Consider the following 20,393-nt stretch of genomic DNA (forward strand, 5'->3'; position numbering starts at 1 on the left):
AACCAAACAATAAAGAAGTCTCTGTGTCATGATTTGGGAGCTGGTTGATGGCCCAAAAGAAAGCCTGGTGCACACTCTTTTTTTTTTTTTTTTTTTTTTTGGTTTTTCGAGACAGGGTTTCTCTGTGTAACTTTGCGCCTTTCCTGGAACTCGCTTTGTAGACCAGGCTGGCCTCAAACTCACAGAGATCCACCTGCCTCTGCCTCCCGAGTGCTGGGATTAAAGGCATGCACCACCACCACCCAGCTGGTGCACATTCTTGTACAAAAAAAGACCAAGTGTTGGTCTTCTACACATCACCACAGCGCTGGACGTAAGTGTGTGATGAGTTCATGGTCGCCTCTGTTACACAAGACGGGGTATTGGATGGAGCTTTGATTATCTCTATATTTTTTAAACAACTGATAATTGAACAGATTCATTCATTACCATTATAACAAAAAAGGGACTCTGTCTTGCAATGAGGTGTCACCTCATCCCCATCAGAGTGACTGACATAAAGGGGGAAAAGCAGAGATGCCGAGTTTTGTCAAGGATGCAGAGAACTTTGTCACCAGTTGTGGGAACAGAAAATGATGCAGCCGTCATGGAAAACAGGATGGTGGATCGTGGGATCCTCAGACATGATGAAGTGCAGAGTTGTGCCAGGCCGGACAGCACACGTCTTTCATTCCAACACTCAGGAGGCAGAGGCAGGCAGATCACTGAGTTCGGGGCCAGCCTGGTCTACAGACCAAGTTCCAAGACAGTCCAGACTATACAGAGAAACCCTGTCTCAAAAACCGTGTGTGTGTGTGTGTGTGTGTGTGTGTGTGTGTGTGTGTGTGTGTGTGTGGTTTTAATGAAAAAAAAAAACATACAAGACAATATAAACAAGCAATATGGAGAATAAAAAAAATGTTTTAAAAATTCCAAACAGCTTCCCCACCCCATGCCATTCTCGTCTCCAGAGCTCCGGTGACGGCCTCCCACAGCCTGCCTGCCCTCCACCGCACACATGCACACGCTGCATCCTGTGAGGCATGCTGCTCTGCAGCTCGGTTGCGTCACTTCATCTGTCATCCCCCACTTCTCATGTCCGTGCATGCAAATCCACTTCATCCCGTCTGCAAACTGCATAGTATCACATTAAATTCAAATCATCAAAATTAACCATCCTCTTGAATTTTCACAGTACACGATCACAGCATCTGCCATTGTGTAAAAAAGAAAGAAGAAAGAAAATTTAAATTTAATTTGTCGTTTTCACACTAGCTAGTGCATCCCAAACAATGCTAAGCGGTTGTAGGGACAGCAGAAAGCCTGCCGCATCCCTAAGTTTAGCAAGAACACCTTTGACATGAGTATTAATGTTATCTCTTGGGTTCAGACTCTTTTACACATGTTAATAAAATACTTCTGAGTCATACATACGTGTATATATTGGGGGGGGGCTCTCTTTGTAGCTCTGGCTGGCCTGGAACTCACAGACATCTTCACATCACCGTCGCACAGGGCAGGAACGGAAGCTGTGCACCACCACGCCCAGCAAACTCACTAGTATCTTCTACAAGGATAAATGTAGGAATTTTCAATGCCACATTGACATCTGTCACGATTGCAATTCTTCTCTTGAGAATTGCAATAGAATTGATTTTATTAATAGATTTCCCAATATTTAAGGCTTTTGTATGCAGGTCCTGGTTACTCTCTTCAAATTACTCTTTTAAGTGGGAGGTCCCAGGAAATATAATTTGAGAGTAGCCCTCTGGAAGGGGCTTAGAGATCATCCCGCGGAAGAGACTCTCCCAGGAGAGGCGGAGACTGCGTGAACTAAATTAAATTTGCTAATGCTGCCACTATGCTTTTGCATATGAGATATGGTTGGCCTATTTTCTTTCTTTGTCTACTACCGGGCTCTTTCTTAAGCTCTGCTTTCTGTTTACCCCAAACACCCTTTTCAGTTCTCAAAAAGAGGACAGACAGCGCAGGCTGTTTGGATGTGTTTCAAAGTCATTTCTTTTTCCTTGGAGACACAGCCAAACAGTGCCCAGCCTCTTGCAGTGTAGGGAGCTGTCAGAAGTGAAGGGTGGGAGACCGTGATGCACTTAGGAGCAGACAGAGCATCTGTGTATCTTCATCTGGGTTGGCAGTGATCTGGCCAACCCAGGTGAATACAGTGGAGCCACAAGATGGAAGGGGTTTGGACCCCTGGTCACTGCCTGGAAGAGCATCCTCCAGGATAGCGGGGAGACTGTGTACCCAGCGCTATCCCAGGATCACACTTTCAAGATATTAGCGTTATGTCTTTTATTTTCTGCTATTCTTCTTCCCCTTTCTCTTTAGTGCTGGGAGAGGGGTGTCAAACCCAGATTCTTGTGTGCGTTAGGCAATCGCTACACCCTTAGGCTAGGTACCCCAGTCTCAGAGGATAATGGGGCAGGACAGAAAGCAAAATATCCCTATTGGTTTCCAGCATCTAAGTCCATCAGATAACTAACTTAAACAAACTCAATAGATTTTTATGTCAGAGAAATAGCAAGACAAAAATGGTCGGTTGGGTGGTGATATGGGGGAGGCCGGGTGGGGTGGGTGGGTGGGATGGGTAAAGATGGGGGTGGAGAGAGGTTTTTGAAAGAAAGTCTAGGTCAGGGAGGCAGAGCTGAGAGCTGTCACAGCCTTGCTCTCTAAAGCCTGGGAAGGCAGTAACTACCCTCTGCCCTCCAGGATAATGCGGTGCCTGGACCCAAGATGGACTCACTCAAGGCACCGTGTGACACAGCACCAAGAGTTTTGAGACCCAAGGAGCTGCCTGGGAAGGGGAGGATGCCTCAGTTCTTGTGTTGACCAACCTGGCCCTGGCCCACCTGATCTGACAGACAAGTACGTGTGTCTTACACCCCAGAGTAGCAGATGATTCCAGAAGCACCCAACTTCCTCAAAGACTGGCATCATCCCACAGCCCCTCCAAACCAAGACACCACCTGGGGAGAGAAGGGGAGGAAATACAGAAATGCCTAAATGGACTGTATCAGACTGTCTGGATAAAGAACACACACACACACACCTTTGCAAAATTTAGGATCATTTATTTGTCTTATTGCCATCCTGCTGGATCTCTCTGAGCCTTGGGATTTTGGGGTGGGCCGGGGGTGCTGAGGGGATGGGGGAGTGAGTCTGAGTGGGTGGGTTTTTTTTCTGTTGCCCTGGTGAGCAAGAGAGGGTGGACCAGGGGTCGGACAGGAGTGGGCAGACCACCCAACCACTCTTCTTCACAACGGGAACTTAGAGCACAGACGGCAAGGTGTGCCTGGTGACCCACACCATGGCTTGCAAGCTCTGTCCTTGGCTCTGGCGGGAGCAATCCCGCCCCAGCCAATCCCATCTTGAGCTGCTAGACCAGAGAGGAGGGAGCAGGGAGGGCTGAGCACCAGGGCCTAGCGCTGGGAGAGGTCCCCAGGATGCTGTCTCGCACAGGGCACCAAGCCTACACGGTTTTAACCTCAAGTCAAATAAATATTTATGCATGGGCCCCATGAAATGGAGGACGGCAGCCATCGTGAAATAAACCAGTTAAACAAAGGAACCTTTCCGTTACTGTATTTTGGCGCCAACCCCTACCCCGCGCTTAAATCTCAAAAGTGCATTTTTTTTTTTTTTTTTTTTTTTTTTTTTTTTTTTTTTTTGGATTTTCGAGACAGGGTTTCTCTGCGTAGCTTTGCGCCTTTCCTGGAGCTCACTTGGTAGCCCAGGCTGGCCTCGAACTCACAGAGACCCGCCTGGCTCTGCCTCCCGAGTGCTGGGATTAAAGGCGTGCGCCACCACCGCCCGGCATCAAAAGTGCATTTTAATTGTACTTAATAAACTCTCCCCCCAACTCTACATACCCTCAGCCGTCTACTTGGTTTCTAATGTGTCTCAGCTTCCCACTTTCCACACTTCTCTGCCCACCTCACCCGCTCCCCTCTCTGGGCTTGGCTAAGCCTTCTCAACCCTTTTTCTCTGCTACCCAGTCTCTCCTTCACCCTCACATACCCCTAAACGTAGGAAGGAAGCCGCCGCAGGAGCCAGCTTCACACACCGGACTCTCCTCACTAACTTCCCTTCTCCGCGGTGGATGGCCATACCCTGCCTCCCTGCCTGGCAAGGGAGCAACCCGAAATATAATCGGGCCTAACTTCTTCCCAGAGTTCCCGAAGGGTGCGAAGCGGGAACAGAGAGGTGACCTCAGTAAGAGAGTGCGGGTAGTGGGGACACAGGTCAGAGGGCAACCCGTGGGTCTCAGATACCGTCCACAGAACCAGGCCAGTTTGTTGCTAGGTAACCAGATCTCCTATCACTGCAGGAGCGCATCACACTAAGGCAGCCTCTGGCTGGCTTCTGTGGTGTCTCTCAGACATCCACTCTCCGTGGGACTTTGAAAGCAAGGGGAGAGGAGGGCGAGAACCCAGCCACCACCCTCGAGTGCCTCGGGGCTCTGCCACTCATCGTTTTCCTCTGAAAAGAAGGCCATCTGGGCTGTGAGACAGCTGCCACCATGAGTTTGGGCATCATGGAAGAGGAGGACCTGGCCGAATACTTCCGGCTCCAGTATGGGGAGCGGCTTCTTCAGCTGCTGCAGTGAGTGCTTGGGAGTCCGTCTGCCTCACCTCTGAGTTCGGGACCACCTATACCCACACCAGGTCCCACTGCTTGCTCTTCCCTACAGCCTGGTGATCCTAATTGCCTTATCCCATTGCCCAACTCCACCCTGACTGGGTCCCCATCCCTCGCTCGCTCCTGAAAGCCCGGGTAGTCCTCTCGCCTCAGCACACTGCTCCTTTCACTAAAGTGAGAGCAGAGACCCCTTTTCCTGTCCATGGGCATCTGTCTCCCCGAATTACTCCCTACCCCAGCCTGCTCCAGCCTCAGAAGGTCCCTGTCTCCCTTTCACACTTCTTGGGCAGGAAGTTCCCCAATGTTGAGGATCAGTCAGATTCGCCATCCATCCGTCTCCTGGAAAAGAAGAAAGAAGCCAAGATTATGCACCAGGCTATGGAAAACAAGAAGCAGGTGAGGTGGGGAGTTAGGGTGATAAGGGTAGGGGTGGGGATAGGGAAGGGATTGGATCAACATTAATGGATGCTGGTCCCTCGTTTTGTGGGTGGGGTGGCTAGAGCTGGAATTCTGACTGGTGGTTCTGGTCTCTTTCCTTCTCAGAGAACAGAAAGGGTGTGAGTCTCAGGGGAACCAGGGTCCTGGGATACTACACTAGAAGCACAGTGCAGAATGGGGAGTGCAAAATACAAGCCCTTCTGTAACTACATTTTGTTTGAGGTGTTGGGGATTGAATCTATTAGGCAAATGCTACTTCCTCAGCCTTTCAAGATGCTCCTGCACCAAAGGATATATAACACTCTGGGACAAGTGATGTTAGAATCTTTCTGAGCACCCATGTCTCTTAGAGGGCTCCCTGACTTCTACCTTCTCACATCCCCTAAAGACATTCCAGCGAAGAATGGAAACACTGAACCTGCGCTGGGAGGAACTAGGTGTCAAGGAAGAGCAGCTGAAAGCCCATATTCAGAAGTTTGAGCAGTTCATCCAGGTATGAACCGGTGTGGGCTGCAGCAGGCTGGAGGATTTACACTCCGCACAGGGGCAAACTGTTCCTCCCCAGTACTTGATTTTGTAGGCTCCTCGCCCTGGGTTAAAGGCATCTTCTGTGTTCCAGCAGTGCCTGGTGCTTTCCGAGGCATCTTCTATATACCGTGCTGTTTGTAATGTCCTAGGTACCCATCAGTCCCTGCTCTCTAGTTGGCTCTTGTTTCCTTGCCAGTACCTGAGCGAGTACATCAAGTGGATGGGTGGATGGGTGGATCAGTAGGTGTGATGGATAGATGGATGTGCTCCTAACAGAGATTCATGGAAACAGCAGTGAGTCAGAGGGTTTGGATCCACTCACTCACTCACTCACTCACTCGCTCTCTCCATCTTTGTCCTTGCACTGAAAATGGGGGAACTGATGAAGGCAGGGAACCATTGAAGGACCAGGAAGCAAAGAACCCTGTAAGAATTCTGTTTTGAGAATTTCTGCCCCAGGTTAAGGGGTTAACAGTGTTCTCTTCCTTCTAAAGTCGCAATGGCTCTGGGGAACCAATGAGTTTGTTAGGGTTACTTACAGAACATGAGTGAGTGCGTACAAGCAGGAGGGTGCACCATCTTAAAGCAGAGCTGGAAGGTCTGTCCCCAGCATGGACGATGGCTTCCTCATGGTTACATAGATGTTGCCTCTCCCGTTGTCCCCCCACACACACCTATATACTCCAACCCCTCTCAGAGACACGAGGGCCATATGCAACTAAGGCAGAGTTGCATACAACTAGTTGGAAGGAGTGGCTGGGTTCTCAGGTGAGGATCCCATGACCCCCACCCCCTTTCAGTGAGGGAGCACCAACAGTCAGCAAGACCAATTATGATGACCATTTGTGACTTGGTGCAAAAGATGGCAGAGGACAGTCCTCTACAACACTCCCCCTTTATCAGTACTTGGGAGAGGGAGCTAGTGGTGCTAAAACCCTGATTTGAGCTGGCAGGATGGCTCAGTGGGTAGAAGCGCTTGCCACCCAAGCCTGACTCGACAGCTTGAACTAGTCCCCTAGGACCCACACGTTGGAAAGAGAGAATTGGCTCCCATACATGGTCCTCTGACCTAGGCATGCACTGTAGCATGTACATACTCATACACATGCACACACAAAAATAAATAAAAATGTGAACAAAACAAAACAAAAACCTACCCAGACTTGCTGGCCAGCAATCCTCCGGGGAACAGCACTAGAGAAGCCCTGAAGGGCTGGGCCCTCTTGTAGGGGCCCATTGCTGCCCCCTTCTGGAGAAACCTTGCTCTTGACGCTCTGCATTCCGCTGTATGCACAACTGTGCAGAGCAGGAAAGTCAGAGCAGCAGACACTTCCTTCTGAGATGCAGCCCGCCTGGACCAGAGCAAAACTGATGGAGGATTTGGGAGGGCAGGAAGTTTGAGGGTTAAGGACTCTCCAAATGACTTCCAGGCAGTCCACAGCTACAGAATCTCATAGAACTTGCTGCAAATACAGACATCAGTAAGTTTTTCTGCCTCAAGCAGGTCTCAGATTGAGCCCAGACACCTACCATTTTTTCAGATGTATGGTCCCTAGGGCCTCTCTGATGCTTCCTGGCACTTCTCCATGGCCCCTAAGTGTCACCACCATATGTGCCCATCCACGAGGAATCACAGGAGCCACAACAGGAGAAGGGAGACACCTGGTGACGCCTGGGGAAGTGAAAGGAGTGGGCAGGGTCAGAGACTGCAGTTGCCCTCCAAGCCTCATCCTTTCTGGGGAGAATTGCCTGTATCGTCTCCTCCAGCCCAAGCCAATGCCAGGCTGAACTACCTCCTCCACACAGAGTCTCCGCCACATACGGTTGCATTATTACTGCCTTGGCTTTTGTAAGGAAGAGAGGGGCTTCCACCTCACAGCCGACAGCTGGTGAAACGGAGGCACTATGTACCAAATCAGGAGAACATGTGGGCTTCCCAACCCCGGCTGAGCCATCTGCCCCTAACACAAATGGCCGCCACTAAAAACAGAACCACACAAGCTTGGTCAAAGGCTTCCTGCTTCCATCCAGCCTTCCTTGGCCTTCTTGGATGCAAGAGAGAGATCTTCCTCTGTCCCTCTTTCTATGTGTTCTCTTCCCATGCCACACTCTCTGAAGTCCAGGGACCAACTCCCACAGAATCTGAATTCCCTGTTTGCATCCCCCAGGTTTTCAAGACCCCCCCCCCTCTGGACTTGAGCTAAATTTCCGCACTCACAGCTCCCTCAGGTCACAGAAGCCCCTTAGCTCTACAAAGTCCTTTGAAATAACCAAAGGCTCACCAAATCCTCTTCCTTCGCGCCTCCTCTCCAACATGGGCAGCCCTGCAAGCTCTGCCCGCCCTTCGGGTGGACTGAGTTCAACAGACAGAAGGGACCTAGGGTGTCACCCGCCCCAGGCAGGCCAGGGTCTCAGGGAGAGACTTACACCGCCAACCCCACCCCAGGAGAATGACCAGAAACGGATCCGCGCCCTGAAGAAAGCCAACAAGGAGCGGGAGCTGAAGCGGCAGCGCCTGCGGGAGCTGGCCAAGGCCAAGCAGGAGATGGCCGCTCTGCGGCTGGAGCACCAGAAGCTCAGCGTCAAGCTGCAGGACTATGCCATCTTCAACAAGTACCTGGAGAAGGTGGTGGAGAACTCTGAGGTGGGTCTCCGGGGCTGGGGGGCTGGGGCTGCTACACCACAGCACCCCGCCTCAGCACCCTTCCTTGTCCTCCCCCCCAAGTTAACGGAACAGAGCTCAGCTCCAGCTGGCTGGAGTTTAGGGGCCCCTGGAATGGTTATCCTGCTCTGGGGAGAGGCAGCAACCCTGGGGGACAGATGGCCAAGGCCCCTCACGAGGTTAGGTGCAGCTCTCAATGGGTGGGAGGGGCTGATGGTGTATCTGTGCACGGCTATACACGAATTGAGTGTTTACATACGCGTTTGGGTATGCCTGAGTCGGGGTGTGTGTGTGTGTGTGTGTGTGTGTGTGTGTGTGTGTGAGAGAGAGAGAGAGAGAGAGAGAGAGAGAGAGAGAGACAGAGAGAGACAGAGAGAGACAGAGACAGAGAGAGGGAGGGAGGGAGGGAGGGAGGGAGGGAGGGAGGGAGGGAGGGAGGGAGGGAGGGAGAGAGAGAGGGAGGGAGGGTAGGAAGGAGAGGAAATGTGGAAAAACACCTACCCTCCAAAGACCTGGAGCGTTAGGACATCTTGCAGGCTGGCTGAGTTTGTGCTGGCAGCCTTCTTTCTGTCCCCTCATCAACCTCTGGGAAGAATTAACAGACCATCCCTTTATGGGGAGACGGAGGCTGGGAAGGTTAAGGCACCCCTCAGGGCCCCATAGCTTGGAAATGGCACAGCTCCTTATTTTCCCCACTCTACCTGACACGCCCCCCCGTACATGCCCCGCCCCCTGTCTCTGCAGGCCGGGTCACCCCAGCTCAGGAAATTTTCAGGCCTCTTCCGGCAGCACCTCTTGCAACATTTAATGTTGGCATGGCTCCTCTGACATCCCCTCCTGTCTTCTGTTCTGCTCCCTCCTTCCCCGGCTCCTCTGGGGCCTCCTCTTCCCCAGTTCTTTCTTTCTTTAGCAGGATTGACTGCCTCAGACTTGCTGCGGTCCGCCATAACTGCCTCCTCCTCACCCCACCCCCTAGTCCTGTAGCCATCAATCAGATAGGGTCCATTCTGCCTCCCAAGTATCTCTGGAATCCAACCCCTGCCCCTTCCTCATTCCTCATGCTGTGAGCCTCATCTGGTGTCACCCCTGCCCTTTGCTCTTTTGCATTCTACAGCCTCCTCCTCCCTCCTCTTCATCATCTTCCTCCTCCTCCTCCTCCTCTCTCCACCCCTACCCCACATTGGAAAGCATAGAGAAAAATTTAATCTTTCAAGGACTCAACACACAGCTTTGTATAATCTTAACTTTTTTCTTCATTTTTTTTTTCTAAATAAAACACTACTAGTAATTTAAACCCCTCATATGTCCTTCCAAATTTCAATCTTTCTCTGCTCTCTTCAGGGGTCACCAGTGTCATAGTTTTTAAATTTCTTATTTTCATGAATGTTTATATTTTGTGACTATCAGCTGTCCATAATCTATGCATTGTATTATACACATGCTTCTATGGCTTGGCTTTTTTTTTTCCGATTAATGATTGTTTTCATTTTTAAACTCTTGTTTTTCACATTATTTTTTATTTTGTGTATATGAATGTTTTGGCCTGCGTGTATGTTTGTGCACCACATGCATTCCTGGTGCCCTCTGAGGTCAGAAGAGGACACTGGAGGCCCTGGAACTGGAGTTAGGATGGTTGTGAGTCACCATGCGGGTGCTGGGACTAGAAGCCAGATCTCTGCAGGAGCAGCTAGTACTCTGAGTCATCTGTCCAGCAACGTAATTTCTTAAAATAGTGTTTTTAACTGATACATGATAATTGTACACATTGGTGGGATATACTGAGATGTGTGTGTGTGTTTGTGTTTGTGGGTGTGCACTTCATTGTGATCACATTGGGGTAACTGACATATCCATCACCTCAAACATCTATGATTTCCTTTTTGTTGTGGATATTCAGATCCTCTGTACTATTTTGAAATATACAGTTCATTATTGTCAATCACAGTTATCCTACCATAGAATTAAAAATTCTTCTTTTCTTCCAACTGCCCATAACCAGTCGGTGATACTTCAAGGAACTTTTGGTTAATGGAAAATCTCAAACAGACAAAAGTAGAGTCATGCATTCTAGAGAACACCCGTCACTCATCACCTAGCTCCAGCAAAGGCCACCTGTATGACCCATGCCTTCCTACCGCCATCATTTGGCAGTAGGATGCTATTTCTTCAGCCATAAGTATTTCAGCATATATCTCTAAAAATGAGAGCTTTAAAAAAAAAACATAGCGCCGGGCGGTGGTGGCGCACGCCTTTAATCCCAGCACTCGGGAGGCAGAGCCAGGTGGATCTCTGTGAGTTCGAGGCCAGCCTGGGCTACCAAGTGAGTTCCAGGAGAGGCACAAAGCCCACACCCTAGCCTCAAAGACAAACAAACAGAGCCAGGCATGGTAGTACATGCTCTTAATTCCAACACTGGGGAGACAGAGGCAGGGGGATGTCTGGGAGTTTGAATCTAGCCTGGTCTACATAGCAAACTCAAAGTCAGCCCAGGCTACATAGTAAGACTGTCTCAAAAAGGGGCTGGAGAGATGGGTCAGCAGTTAAGAGCCTTGGCTGCTCTTCTAGAGGACATGGGTTTGATTCCCAGCACCCATTTGGTGACTCATAACAGTCTGTAACCAGGGGGTCTTATGGCTCTCTTCTGGCTGCCTTAGATACTACATGAATTTGGTGCGTAGACAGACACACATGCAGGCAAAACACTCATACACATAAAATGAAAATAAAAATTTAAAAATACACCAAAAACATCATAACCACAATGCCATTGTCAAACCAGTTATGTTATTCTTTTTTTGTTTTGTTTTGTTTTGTTTTGAGACAGGGTTTCTCTTTGTAGCTTTGGAGCCTGTCCTGGAACTCGCTCTGTAGCCCAGGCTGGCCTCGCACTCTCAGAGATCCGCCTGCCTCTGCCTCCCGAGTGCTGGGATTAAAGGCATGTACCACCACCACCCAGCTTATGTTATTCTTAGGCTTATGTTATTCTTAGGCTTATATTATTCTTTAGTAGCAAATATATAGCTAGTTGATATTTTAAAGTGTCCCCAATTGTTGCAATAAGGCTCTATGTGCATTTGTTTTGTTTTTTTAATTTATTTTTGAGATTATAATATAATTGCATTATTTCCCTTTTCCCTTTCATTCTTCCAAACCCTCCCACATTCCCCTCCTTGCTCTCTTTCAAATTTACGACCTCTTCTTTCCTTAATTGTTATTACACACACACACACACACACACACACACACACACACACATGAATATATACATATTCAGTTCTGCTCAGTCTATATAATGCTACTTGTATGTGTGTGTCTCAGGGCTCACCATTGGTACTGGATAACCAGCTGGTGTGCTCATCGCCGGGGAGACTATTCCCCCCCCCTACCTCAGCAGTCCTTAGCTGTTCTTGTGTGGAGTTGAGGCCTCGTGCGTGGACTTTCCTCATCAACTTTGTCGCATCTATAATTGTCCTGTTGCACTTGATTTGTTTTCATCAAGGTGCAAACTAGTTTTCCCACACCACTTCTTACATTTCTCAAGCATTATGGACATCATACTAAGCAAAATAAGACCAGACTCAAAAGAGAGCACATCTGTGGTTCTAGTGATAAGTTTGAAACCAGGTAAAATTAGTCTTTGCTGATAAAAATTATAATATTCGTTTTCTCGGTGGTTGTGGACAGATACTGACTGAGGGGGTATAAAGCTATTTTAAAATTTAGTACATAAAGCAGGGGTTCTCAACCTCCCTAATGCTACGACCCTTTAACACAGTTCTTCATGCTGTGGTGACCCCCAACCATAAAATTATTTCGTTGCTACTTCATAACTGTAGTTTTGCTACTGTTATCAATCATAATGTAAATATCTGATATGCAGGATATCTGATATGCAACCCCTGTGAAAGGGTCATTCAGTTCCCAAGGGGCTGCAACCCGCAGGCTGAGTGTCTCTGGCAGTAGGGGCTGGACTTTGTAAAGAATGTCTTTGGCTCCTTGAGTCCAGTAGTTCTAGAAAGATGCTTGTTATCTCTTTTCCTTCTGAGTCAGTGTCTCGCTGTCTTACTCCAGGGTAGCCTCAAATTCAAGATCTTCCCCCCTCTCTCTCCTGTTTGGGACTGGCATGCTCACATCAAACTCTTGATTCTTTACAGTGTTCAGAATAGCAAATTAAAGCGTCAGCAGCCTCCAAAAATGACCCTCGAGTGTTTCAGTCTTTTGTATTTATTCTCACTGACGTTCTTTCCCGGCTGTTCCCACCTCCTCCAACACTGCCTGGAGTGGTCTTTCCCCAGAAGAACATTTGGGAAAAACACCAGCCTGACAGTTCCTGGACACCAGTCTGCCACAACTGTCATAATACGGAGACGTGCTCAGAGAGTCCCTGAGCAGGCACACTGTGATGGTCCCCGGGGAGGCGCATTGGTGTCACGGAGCTGGAGGTGACATCGCCCTCTGTAGAGATGTCGCTGGGCAAACTCTCTGCTTCTGGACCCTGCTGGAGCAGGTGGTCTGGATCCTGCAAACCCCCTGACCCACTGACTTAACCCTCTCCAGCCCCACTTCTGATGCAGGCGATGAACAAAGGCTGAAGAGTGCCCTGTACGGAGTTAGTGCCTGGGCCCTATACAGCCCCGCCCTTCAGTCCTGAAGACGGTTTATCGCTGTGTTGTAACTGACTGACTAGTGGTCTGTCTGTCCTCTCTGTGCCCAGCCACCCTCAAGGCTATAAAGTTCAAAAGAACAGGGTCTGGCTTTCTTATCTCCTGCTCTGACAGTAGCATTTTAGCACTGCTCTGTCTGGTCTAAGTGAGTGGCTCTTGGAACATTCTCGTTGAATAGGATCATTGTTGCCTTAAGAGATAAGGTGCTTTCCAGAGCAATTCTCAAGCCTAGTTGGGCCTGGACTTACCTAGAGATAGTCTGCAAAATTCTAATCTACCATAGACATGCTACTAATCTGAATCTCTGAGGTTGGCACTGGGCGGCTATTTTTTCTAAGGGTCCCTAGATGATTCTAATATGCATTTGGCATTAGGAACTTCAGGTCCAGGTGAACAACACTCCAACATATGGGGCATAGCCCATATAAACGCAGGAGAACCCAATATTCTCATAATACTTGGTTATGGTTACGGCTTGCCTGCCCTGGTGTCCAGGTGTCCAGGTCAGAGGTGGTGGGCTGATATGGTTGTTTCGGGCCCTCGAGAGCCAGAGCTATACAGTGACCCGAGGCCATTGGCCCCTCAGTTTGAAGAGATCCATGAGGTGATCGCCCGGTACAAGACGCTGGTGAGCATGCATCATGACCTCATGCAGTCGGCACAAGAAGGCCAGGAGAAGATTGAGCGGGCCAAGGCACGGCTGGCCCGCTACATGGAGGAGAAGGACGATGAGATCCTCCAGCACAACAATGAGCTGGCAAGACTGCAGATGCGCTTCGACCGGGCCCGCAGCGACGTCATCTTCTGGGTAAGCAGCAGGTCCAGGGTAGGGCTTGGGGGGGCGGGGGTCCTGGCTCTGGGTACATGAGGTCTGTATGTGTGCACAAGTGCAGACAGATGCCACATACATACACACACACGGTGGGGGGGAGAGAGAGAGAGAGAGAGAGAGAGAGAGAGAGAGAGAGAGAGAGAGAGAGAGAGAGAGAGGTGATTCTCTCTTTACTGTGCTGTGCTTATATACTGCCATATCTCTTCCCCAGGAATCTCGCTGGGCACACATCCAGAACACAGCAGCCAAGAAGACCCTCCTGCTTGGCACCATCAAGATGGCGACACTGAACCTCTTCCAGATCGTGAGCAAGCAGCTGAAGGAGACCACGCAGGTGTCCCTGGAGGACACACACAAACAACTGGACATGGTAGGAGGAGGCTGCAGAGCTGGGTCCAGCAGGGTGGCAGGGTCAAGGAGGTTCTGAATTGGCCGAGTGAAGGCCTGAACCCGGCAGAGTTGTGGCCTTCAAATGTTCACAGTGTCGGGACCACGTACTGGTGGAATTGGGAGATTGCTGGGCACACCCAAAGTCTCCAGCTCAGTAAACCTAAGATGAGCACTCATGAATGTGCATATTTAGTAACTCCCCAAGTGATACTGCTGGCCAGGGTGCCACACACTGAGACCCACTGCATTAGCACCCGAAACCCTTGTCGGCTTCAGAGCACAGGGCCAGAGCAGGGACCCACTGTTGAACTCCTTGGTTATACAGAACAGTCTTGTTGGCCGTGTATGCTAACAGCTTCAGGCAGAGTCTCAGGTGGGCTCGAGGTGTCACTGTCGGGGCTGCTCCGTTGTGGGAGGGAGGCTGGGCGAGACTGAGCCTGGCTGCTGCCACCTTCCTTCTTCACTTGTGCATAGGTCCGGAGCAAAGCCGGGCACCTTCCTAGAAAGCTGATCGCACAGCCTTCGGTTTATGTTCAGAAATAGTTCTCATCCTCGGGTTTCCAGGGAAACCTGTGGCTAGGGCTCAGCACTTGGATCCCCAGGCTTGCATAGCACGCACTTTACCAAAAGAGCCATCCCCAGCCTCTGAAATAGCATGGTCGATTAAAATCTCAAAAAACTCCTTCTGTGAGGAGAGTAGCATTGTTGGAGACTTTGGCGAAGCCCTTTAACGTCTGGCTCGGTAATGGGTAGACTGTGCTGCTCATTCCTGTTGCTCATTCTGTTCTGACAGGACAGCCAGGGAACCCCGCTCTGGAAGATGGCGCTCTGTGCTTGGGAGGGAATACATGAGAAGAGACATAAATGCCGTCTTGGGGTTATGGGACCCTGGTTTCCGAGATCCCCGGTGTGCTCAGCTCTCTTCCTTTAGCTGTCGTGGGGAAGGATGCCCTGGGAATTGGTGACCTGCCACTCTCTGCCCCAACCTGTGCCTTCCCTACTCGGGCCCGGGCTTCTAATCTGTCTCCTCCAAATTCTGAGCTTTCTGAATCCTTAAGGATTTTCACAAGTTTTATTTTTTTCTGAATCAAACTTCCCGAAGCGCTCCTGGCAAGGAAAATCTGGGCTTGATTTTCCTTGCCAGGAGCACTTCATGTTGCCCAAAGGATATCCTAAGATATCCATCTTCATTCCCGCAGAATATAAGTGCATTGTCATAAAGTCAAGTGGCCAAGCAGCTAATATAAATTAATAATAATAATAATAATAATAATAATAATAGTGACATGAGCAAGTCTAAGGAAAAGGGGAGGTTGAACCCACACACATTCTGCCCCTGAGCTGGAGTCACCTTTCAAAAATGAGAAACTGGCTGGGCTGGGTGCACAGCTCAGTGCTACAGCCTGTGCCCAGCATGCGTGAGGCCCTGGCTTCTGTCCCCGGAATCGGATGTTTCTTCAGAGCTGTTGTGTGTGGAGCCCAGCTGCGTCTCCTTAGCCTCTGAATCTATGCCATGTCACTCTGACCACAGGCTTTTAAACCAGAAGCCTGTGAGTAGAATTTAAATTTCCCCTGAGGACACAAGATCATTGCAGTGAACACCAGGTCTGGGTTCCCTCAAGCGCTTTGATGTTACCTGAGGACCATTTACAGTTCTGTCTGCAAGATGCCTTACTCTGATGTCCTTTGTGACCCGCTTCCTTCCTTCCTTCTGCGCGGGTCTGACTCCCTCTAAGCAGGCCCCAACTCCAACCCTCCTCTGGTTCTAGTTTGCTGTTATGGTTTGAACCTGAAATGTCCCCCCAGAGGCTTGTGTTCTAAGTGCTTGTGGCGCTGGTTTGGGAGGGTGAGGCCTTTGCCAGCAGAGCCTGCCTGGCGGAAGTGGGGTACGAGGTGCAGGCCTTTGAAGGTGACAGCTGATCCACTGTCACACTCTCTGCTTCGCTGGTCCCTTGCATGTGAAGAGCCACTGCCACATGCTCCGACTGCCATGGTCTTGTAGCTTGATTTTTTCGCCTTGCCCACAGTCAGGACAAATCTCTGTCACCCACCAGTCCCACAGCTGCTCAGACCCAACCAAGTAAACACAGACACTTATATTGCTTTCAAACCGTATGGCCGTGGCAGGCTTCCTGCTAACTGTCCTTATCTTGCTAACTGTGCTTTTATCTTAAATTGATCCATTTCCATACATCTATACCTTGCCATGTGGCTGGTGGCTTACTGGCGTCTTCACATGCTGCTGGTCATGGCAGCGGCTGCAGTGTCTCTGGTCATGGCGGCGGCTGCAGCCTCTCTGGTCATGGCGGCGGCTGCAGCCTCTCTGGTCATGGCGGCGGCTGCAGCGTCTCCTTCTGCCTTTCTGTCCTTTTATATCTCCTCTCTGTTAGTCCCACCTATCTTTCCTGCCTAGCCACGGCCGATCAGGTTTTATTTATTAACCAATCAGAGCATACAGACCATCCCCCAGCACAGCCAAGTGCAGACCATCTCAAACACCTGCACTCAGGCCCATGGTCCTAATCATCCTCTATACGGACCTGCTGGGTAACGCCACAAAGAACCTGAGAATGGGCTCCCACAGGACCTACAGAACATCCCACAGCACTTCCCCTTTCTTTTTTTTTTTTTTTAAAGGAAGGTTTTAACTTTTACACATCTCCAAAGTCAACTTGGTATATTTGGGAATTTGGGCGTAGCTTCTCTTAACTACTTCCTGCTGGAGGGGGGCGCTGTATCTTATGGGGATGCAAAGAAAATTTTAGGATCATGGAGTAGTCCGTGAGACCGTATCGTCTGAGCCAGTTGCCTTGAAACGATTCTGGATGTTGGATCATCTGGGCCATGGTGTCATCGGAGACCTTTCAGGTGGTCTTGGCTGGTCAAACCTGATGTATCTTAATCTGGAACAAATCCATAGCCTCTGGCTTTCTGTAGAGACAAAAGCAGAGTCTCCTTTCCAAAGTAACACATCCTTATATCCAAATTTTAAAGTCAAGATATCTTTAATATATACATATTGGTTTAACTCAACATCTTTTACGATCAAATGTTTTTCTGCAGTTAAAAATCCCAAAGACAATATAATCCAAACTCTTTGTGTGATATCCATCTTTACATGGCTTATTTTTTATATTACTTTATCCAAGCAGCGTGTAGCCCAGAAACCTCGTTTTTTGTTTTGTACTAGCAAAGGCTAAATCTGCCACGCAGCTTAATGTTTCATTTGCAGAGGCCTCATTTCCGCCTTACTGCAGGTTAAGCGCACACGCCAGGAACCCGCCAGTAACTCAAACCGGTGGCTGCCGCTCATTTGAGAGAGAGAATTAGGAACTGTGGGGCGTTTACCGACGTCACCGTTCCTGGAGAACTTACCGACGTCACCGCTCCGTGTGTTGAGTTCTGAATCCTCTTTACCACCACGCGAGGATTCTTCTCAGATCACACTTTATTGGAGCGCCTCTTGGTTAAGGGACTTTGTCTTTAGTATTTTTTTTTTTCATAACACCGGCCTTTATCCCTGTTTTTTTGTCCTTTGTCTTTAGTCCCTTTTTTTTTTCTTCCCTTTTTTTCTTTAACCCTTTTTTTCTTTAGCCCCAAGTTCGGGCGCCAAATGTAGCTTGAGTTTTCCTGCCTCGCCCACAGTCAGGACAAATCTCTGTCACCCGCCAGTCCCACAGCCGCTCAGACCCAACCAAGTAAACACAGACACTTATATTGCTTTCAAACCGTATGGCCGTGGCAGGCTTCCTGCTAACTGTCCTTATCTTGCTAACTGTGCTTTTATCTTAAATTGATCCATTTCCATACATCTGTACCTTGCCATGTGGCTGGTGGCTTACTGGCGTCTTCACATGCTGCTGGTCATGGCAGCGGCTGCAGTGTCTCTGGTCATGGCGGCGGCTGCAGCCTCTCTGGTCATGGCGGCGGCTGCAGCCTCTCTGGTCATGGCGGCGGCTGCAGCCTCTCTGGTCATGGCGGCGGCTGCAGCGTCTCCTTCTGCCTTTCTGTCCTTTTATATCTCCTCTCTGTTAGTCCCACCTATCTTTCCTGCCTAGCCACGGCCGATCAGGTTTTATTTATTAACCAATCAGAGCATACAGACCATCCCCCAGCACAGCCAAGTGCAGACCATCTCAAACACCTGCACTCAGGCCCATGGTCCTAATCATCCTCTATACGGACCTGCTGGGTAACGCCACAAAGAACCTGAGAATGGGCTCCCACAGGACCTACAGAACATCCCACAGCATGGTCTGGGCCACCCCGCCACGTCTTCTACAGTGGACTACAAGCCGTTGAAAGTATAAGCCCCTTTTAAGCTGCTTCTCTCATGTATTTTGAGCATAATGAGAGCAAAGTCACTCATGTGTTTGCTAAGCCTGATTCTTAGGGTCATCTAGAAAATCTGTGAAATTTCCAGAAGCAGCCAGCGACCTCTGGAAGTCAAGAATGAGACCGATGAACCCCCTCCCAAGGAGATGCTCCATCTTGGGACTTGGGGAGTGTTTGCTGGGTGAGGTTGACGCTGTCTCCTTGTCTTGCTAGATCCAGCAGTTCATACAAGACTTGTCAGACATCTGGACGGAAGTAAAGAAGAAGGAACAGCAGCAAGTCCGGGTGTAAGGAAGCGGTACGTTTCTAGAATGTTCCGTGACACCGAGAAAGAGCGCGAGAATGTTCCTACGGAGCTTGTGGTCCAGGCCCCTAGTCCAGCTGCTGAAGACCAACGGCTTCCTGATGACACACCCTTTGTTGTTTTCCCCTGTGGCCCCAGTCTATCCCAGCCCCAAGAGCACTAAATGTTTTAAGAAGCTGGCTCTGAAGTTGCCTCTCCTTTTGAGAAGTGGTTCGTAGGGAAAGAGTCAGTGAGGGGAGACATGCACCCCATCTAAGAGCTGGCCACTTTTCACCGGGTAGCTCTTGGCCCTCAGACTTAAATGTAGTTAAGTGTTCAGGCGGGCAACAGGGCCTCGGGCTGAGCACAGAACAGGGGCCTTTCTCTCTTCTGCTCCTTAAGAAACAACCTTGTTGTTCCGAGTCAGGGTGCGAGACTCCCTAGACACTATGAAGGCAGCGTCCCAAGTCAGAGTTCCACAGGTGCAGAATCAAAAACTAGCCCCGACCCCATCTCCTGTGTACCCCCAAAACGTACAACACAGTATAGTGTTAAATGCAAGAAAAGCCTGCTGGCTGCCTGGAAACTAGCAAGGGGCCACTAATGTGCCAAAAGACAACCTCGGCTCACATCCTCGCCTGCTGAAATGATTTTAAACCAGCAAAACCAAACCAAATGGGGCCTCAGATGCACAGCTCTAAACGTCAATGACAAAAAATCTAAGGCAGAGACCCTGGGTGAGGACAAGTGCTTTTAGACATCGGCCTTATGAAAAAACCAACAAGGGTCTCACTATATAGCCCTGGCTGTCCTGGAACTCAGTGTGTAGACCAGGTTGGCCTCAAACTCATAGAAATCCACCTGCCTGGGCCTCCTGAGTGCTAGGATTAAAGTCGTGTACTACTATTCCCAGCTTACATAAGATGATTTGTTTGATATATAATGACCAAATGCTTCCTAGTACCCAAGCTTCACTCATCTCTTATGTTAACCCATGATACTGCCTGCCTCAGTGAACAGTCAGGTGAGGACACTAATAGAAGATTGAATATCATTTCATCTACGGGGTGGTGGTGCACTCCTTTAGTCCCAGCGCTGGGAGACAGAGGCAAGCCTGTCTCTGTGAGTTTGAAGCCAGACTGGTCTACATAGTGAGAAACCACTCCCTCCCCCCACCCCCTTTTAGAAACAAAATCAAAACGGCTTGGGACCATAAATGTTTCGTATTTTAGTATTTTTCAGATTATTAGATACAGATATAGATAGAGTGAGATATCATAGGGATGGGACCCAAGTCTAAACAGGAAATTCACTTGTTTTATGTGTACCTTGCATGTCGTCTGAAGACAATTTTATTCAATATTTTTAATAATTTTGTGCGATCCATCACACTATGTGAAATTTCCACTTATATTGTCACATTCATGCTCAAGGAGTTTTACATTTCGAAGCACTTTAGATTTTGAACTTTCAAATCAAGGCTGTTCATCCTGGACACCGATGTACATAGATAGGTACAGGTAAGTCTTATCTCATTTTATGTACATCCACATAGACAGTGTCTTTACAGGAATTTGACCTTGGGCTGATCAAGCAGTTTCTATGTACCTTCTATATATCTGCATC

At 49.2% G+C, this 20,393-nt stretch overlaps 1 protein-coding gene and 1 long non-coding RNA gene across 4 annotated transcripts; one reads left to right on the forward strand and one right to left on the reverse strand.

The window, feature by feature from the left end:
- Window positions 1-252: 252 nt before the first annotated feature.
- LOC121831323 (uncharacterized) lies at window positions 253-4,975 on the reverse strand. Of its 3 annotated transcripts, XR_006074684.2 has the most exons (4): window positions 4,015-4,333; window positions 2,878-2,963; window positions 1,414-1,546; window positions 253-1,190 (listed from the first exon to the last, which is right to left on the reverse strand). It is a non-coding gene; the product is annotated as an uncharacterized LOC121831323 (long non-coding RNA). The 3 variants fall into 3 exon arrangements; XR_013041696.1 differs by lacking the exon at window positions 4,015-4,333 and adding an exon at window positions 4,870-4,975 and having other exon boundaries at window positions 1,414-2,963; XR_006074683.2 differs by having other exon boundaries at window positions 1,414-2,963.
- Window positions 4,460-18,975, forward strand: Ccdc42 (coiled-coil domain containing 42). The gene is made up of 7 exons (XM_006973493.4): window positions 4,460-4,599; window positions 4,926-5,031; window positions 5,462-5,566; window positions 8,048-8,245; window positions 13,514-13,735; window positions 13,971-14,129; window positions 18,698-18,975. The coding sequence occupies exons 1-7, from the start codon at window positions 4,517-4,519 to the stop codon at window positions 18,773-18,775; spliced, it is 951 nt and encodes a 316-aa protein (XP_006973555.1). The 5' UTR covers window positions 4,460-4,516; the 3' UTR covers window positions 18,776-18,975.
- The last annotated feature ends 1,418 nt before the right edge of the window (window positions 18,976-20,393 follow it).

Source organism: Peromyscus maniculatus, chromosome 8, assembly GCF_049852395.1.
Source record: "Peromyscus maniculatus bairdii isolate BWxNUB_F1_BW_parent chromosome 8, HU_Pman_BW_mat_3.1, whole genome shotgun sequence".
Taxonomy (NCBI): domain Eukaryota; kingdom Metazoa; phylum Chordata; class Mammalia; order Rodentia; family Cricetidae; genus Peromyscus; species Peromyscus maniculatus.

Bases quoted from the DNA above. Each gene is read 5' to 3' on its own strand.
- Ccdc42 (XM_006973493.4), top strand. From the start codon at position 4,517: ATGAGTTTGGGCATCATGGAAGAGGAGGACCTGGCCGAATACTTCCGG. The intron at 13,736-13,970 runs GTAAGCAGCAGG...TCTCTTCCCCAG, and splicing joins GCAGCGACGTCATCTTCTGG to GAATCTCGCTGGGCACACAT. The intron at 14,130-18,697 runs GTAGGAGGAGGC...TTGTCTTGCTAG, and splicing joins CACACAAACAACTGGACATG to ATCCAGCAGTTCATACAAGA.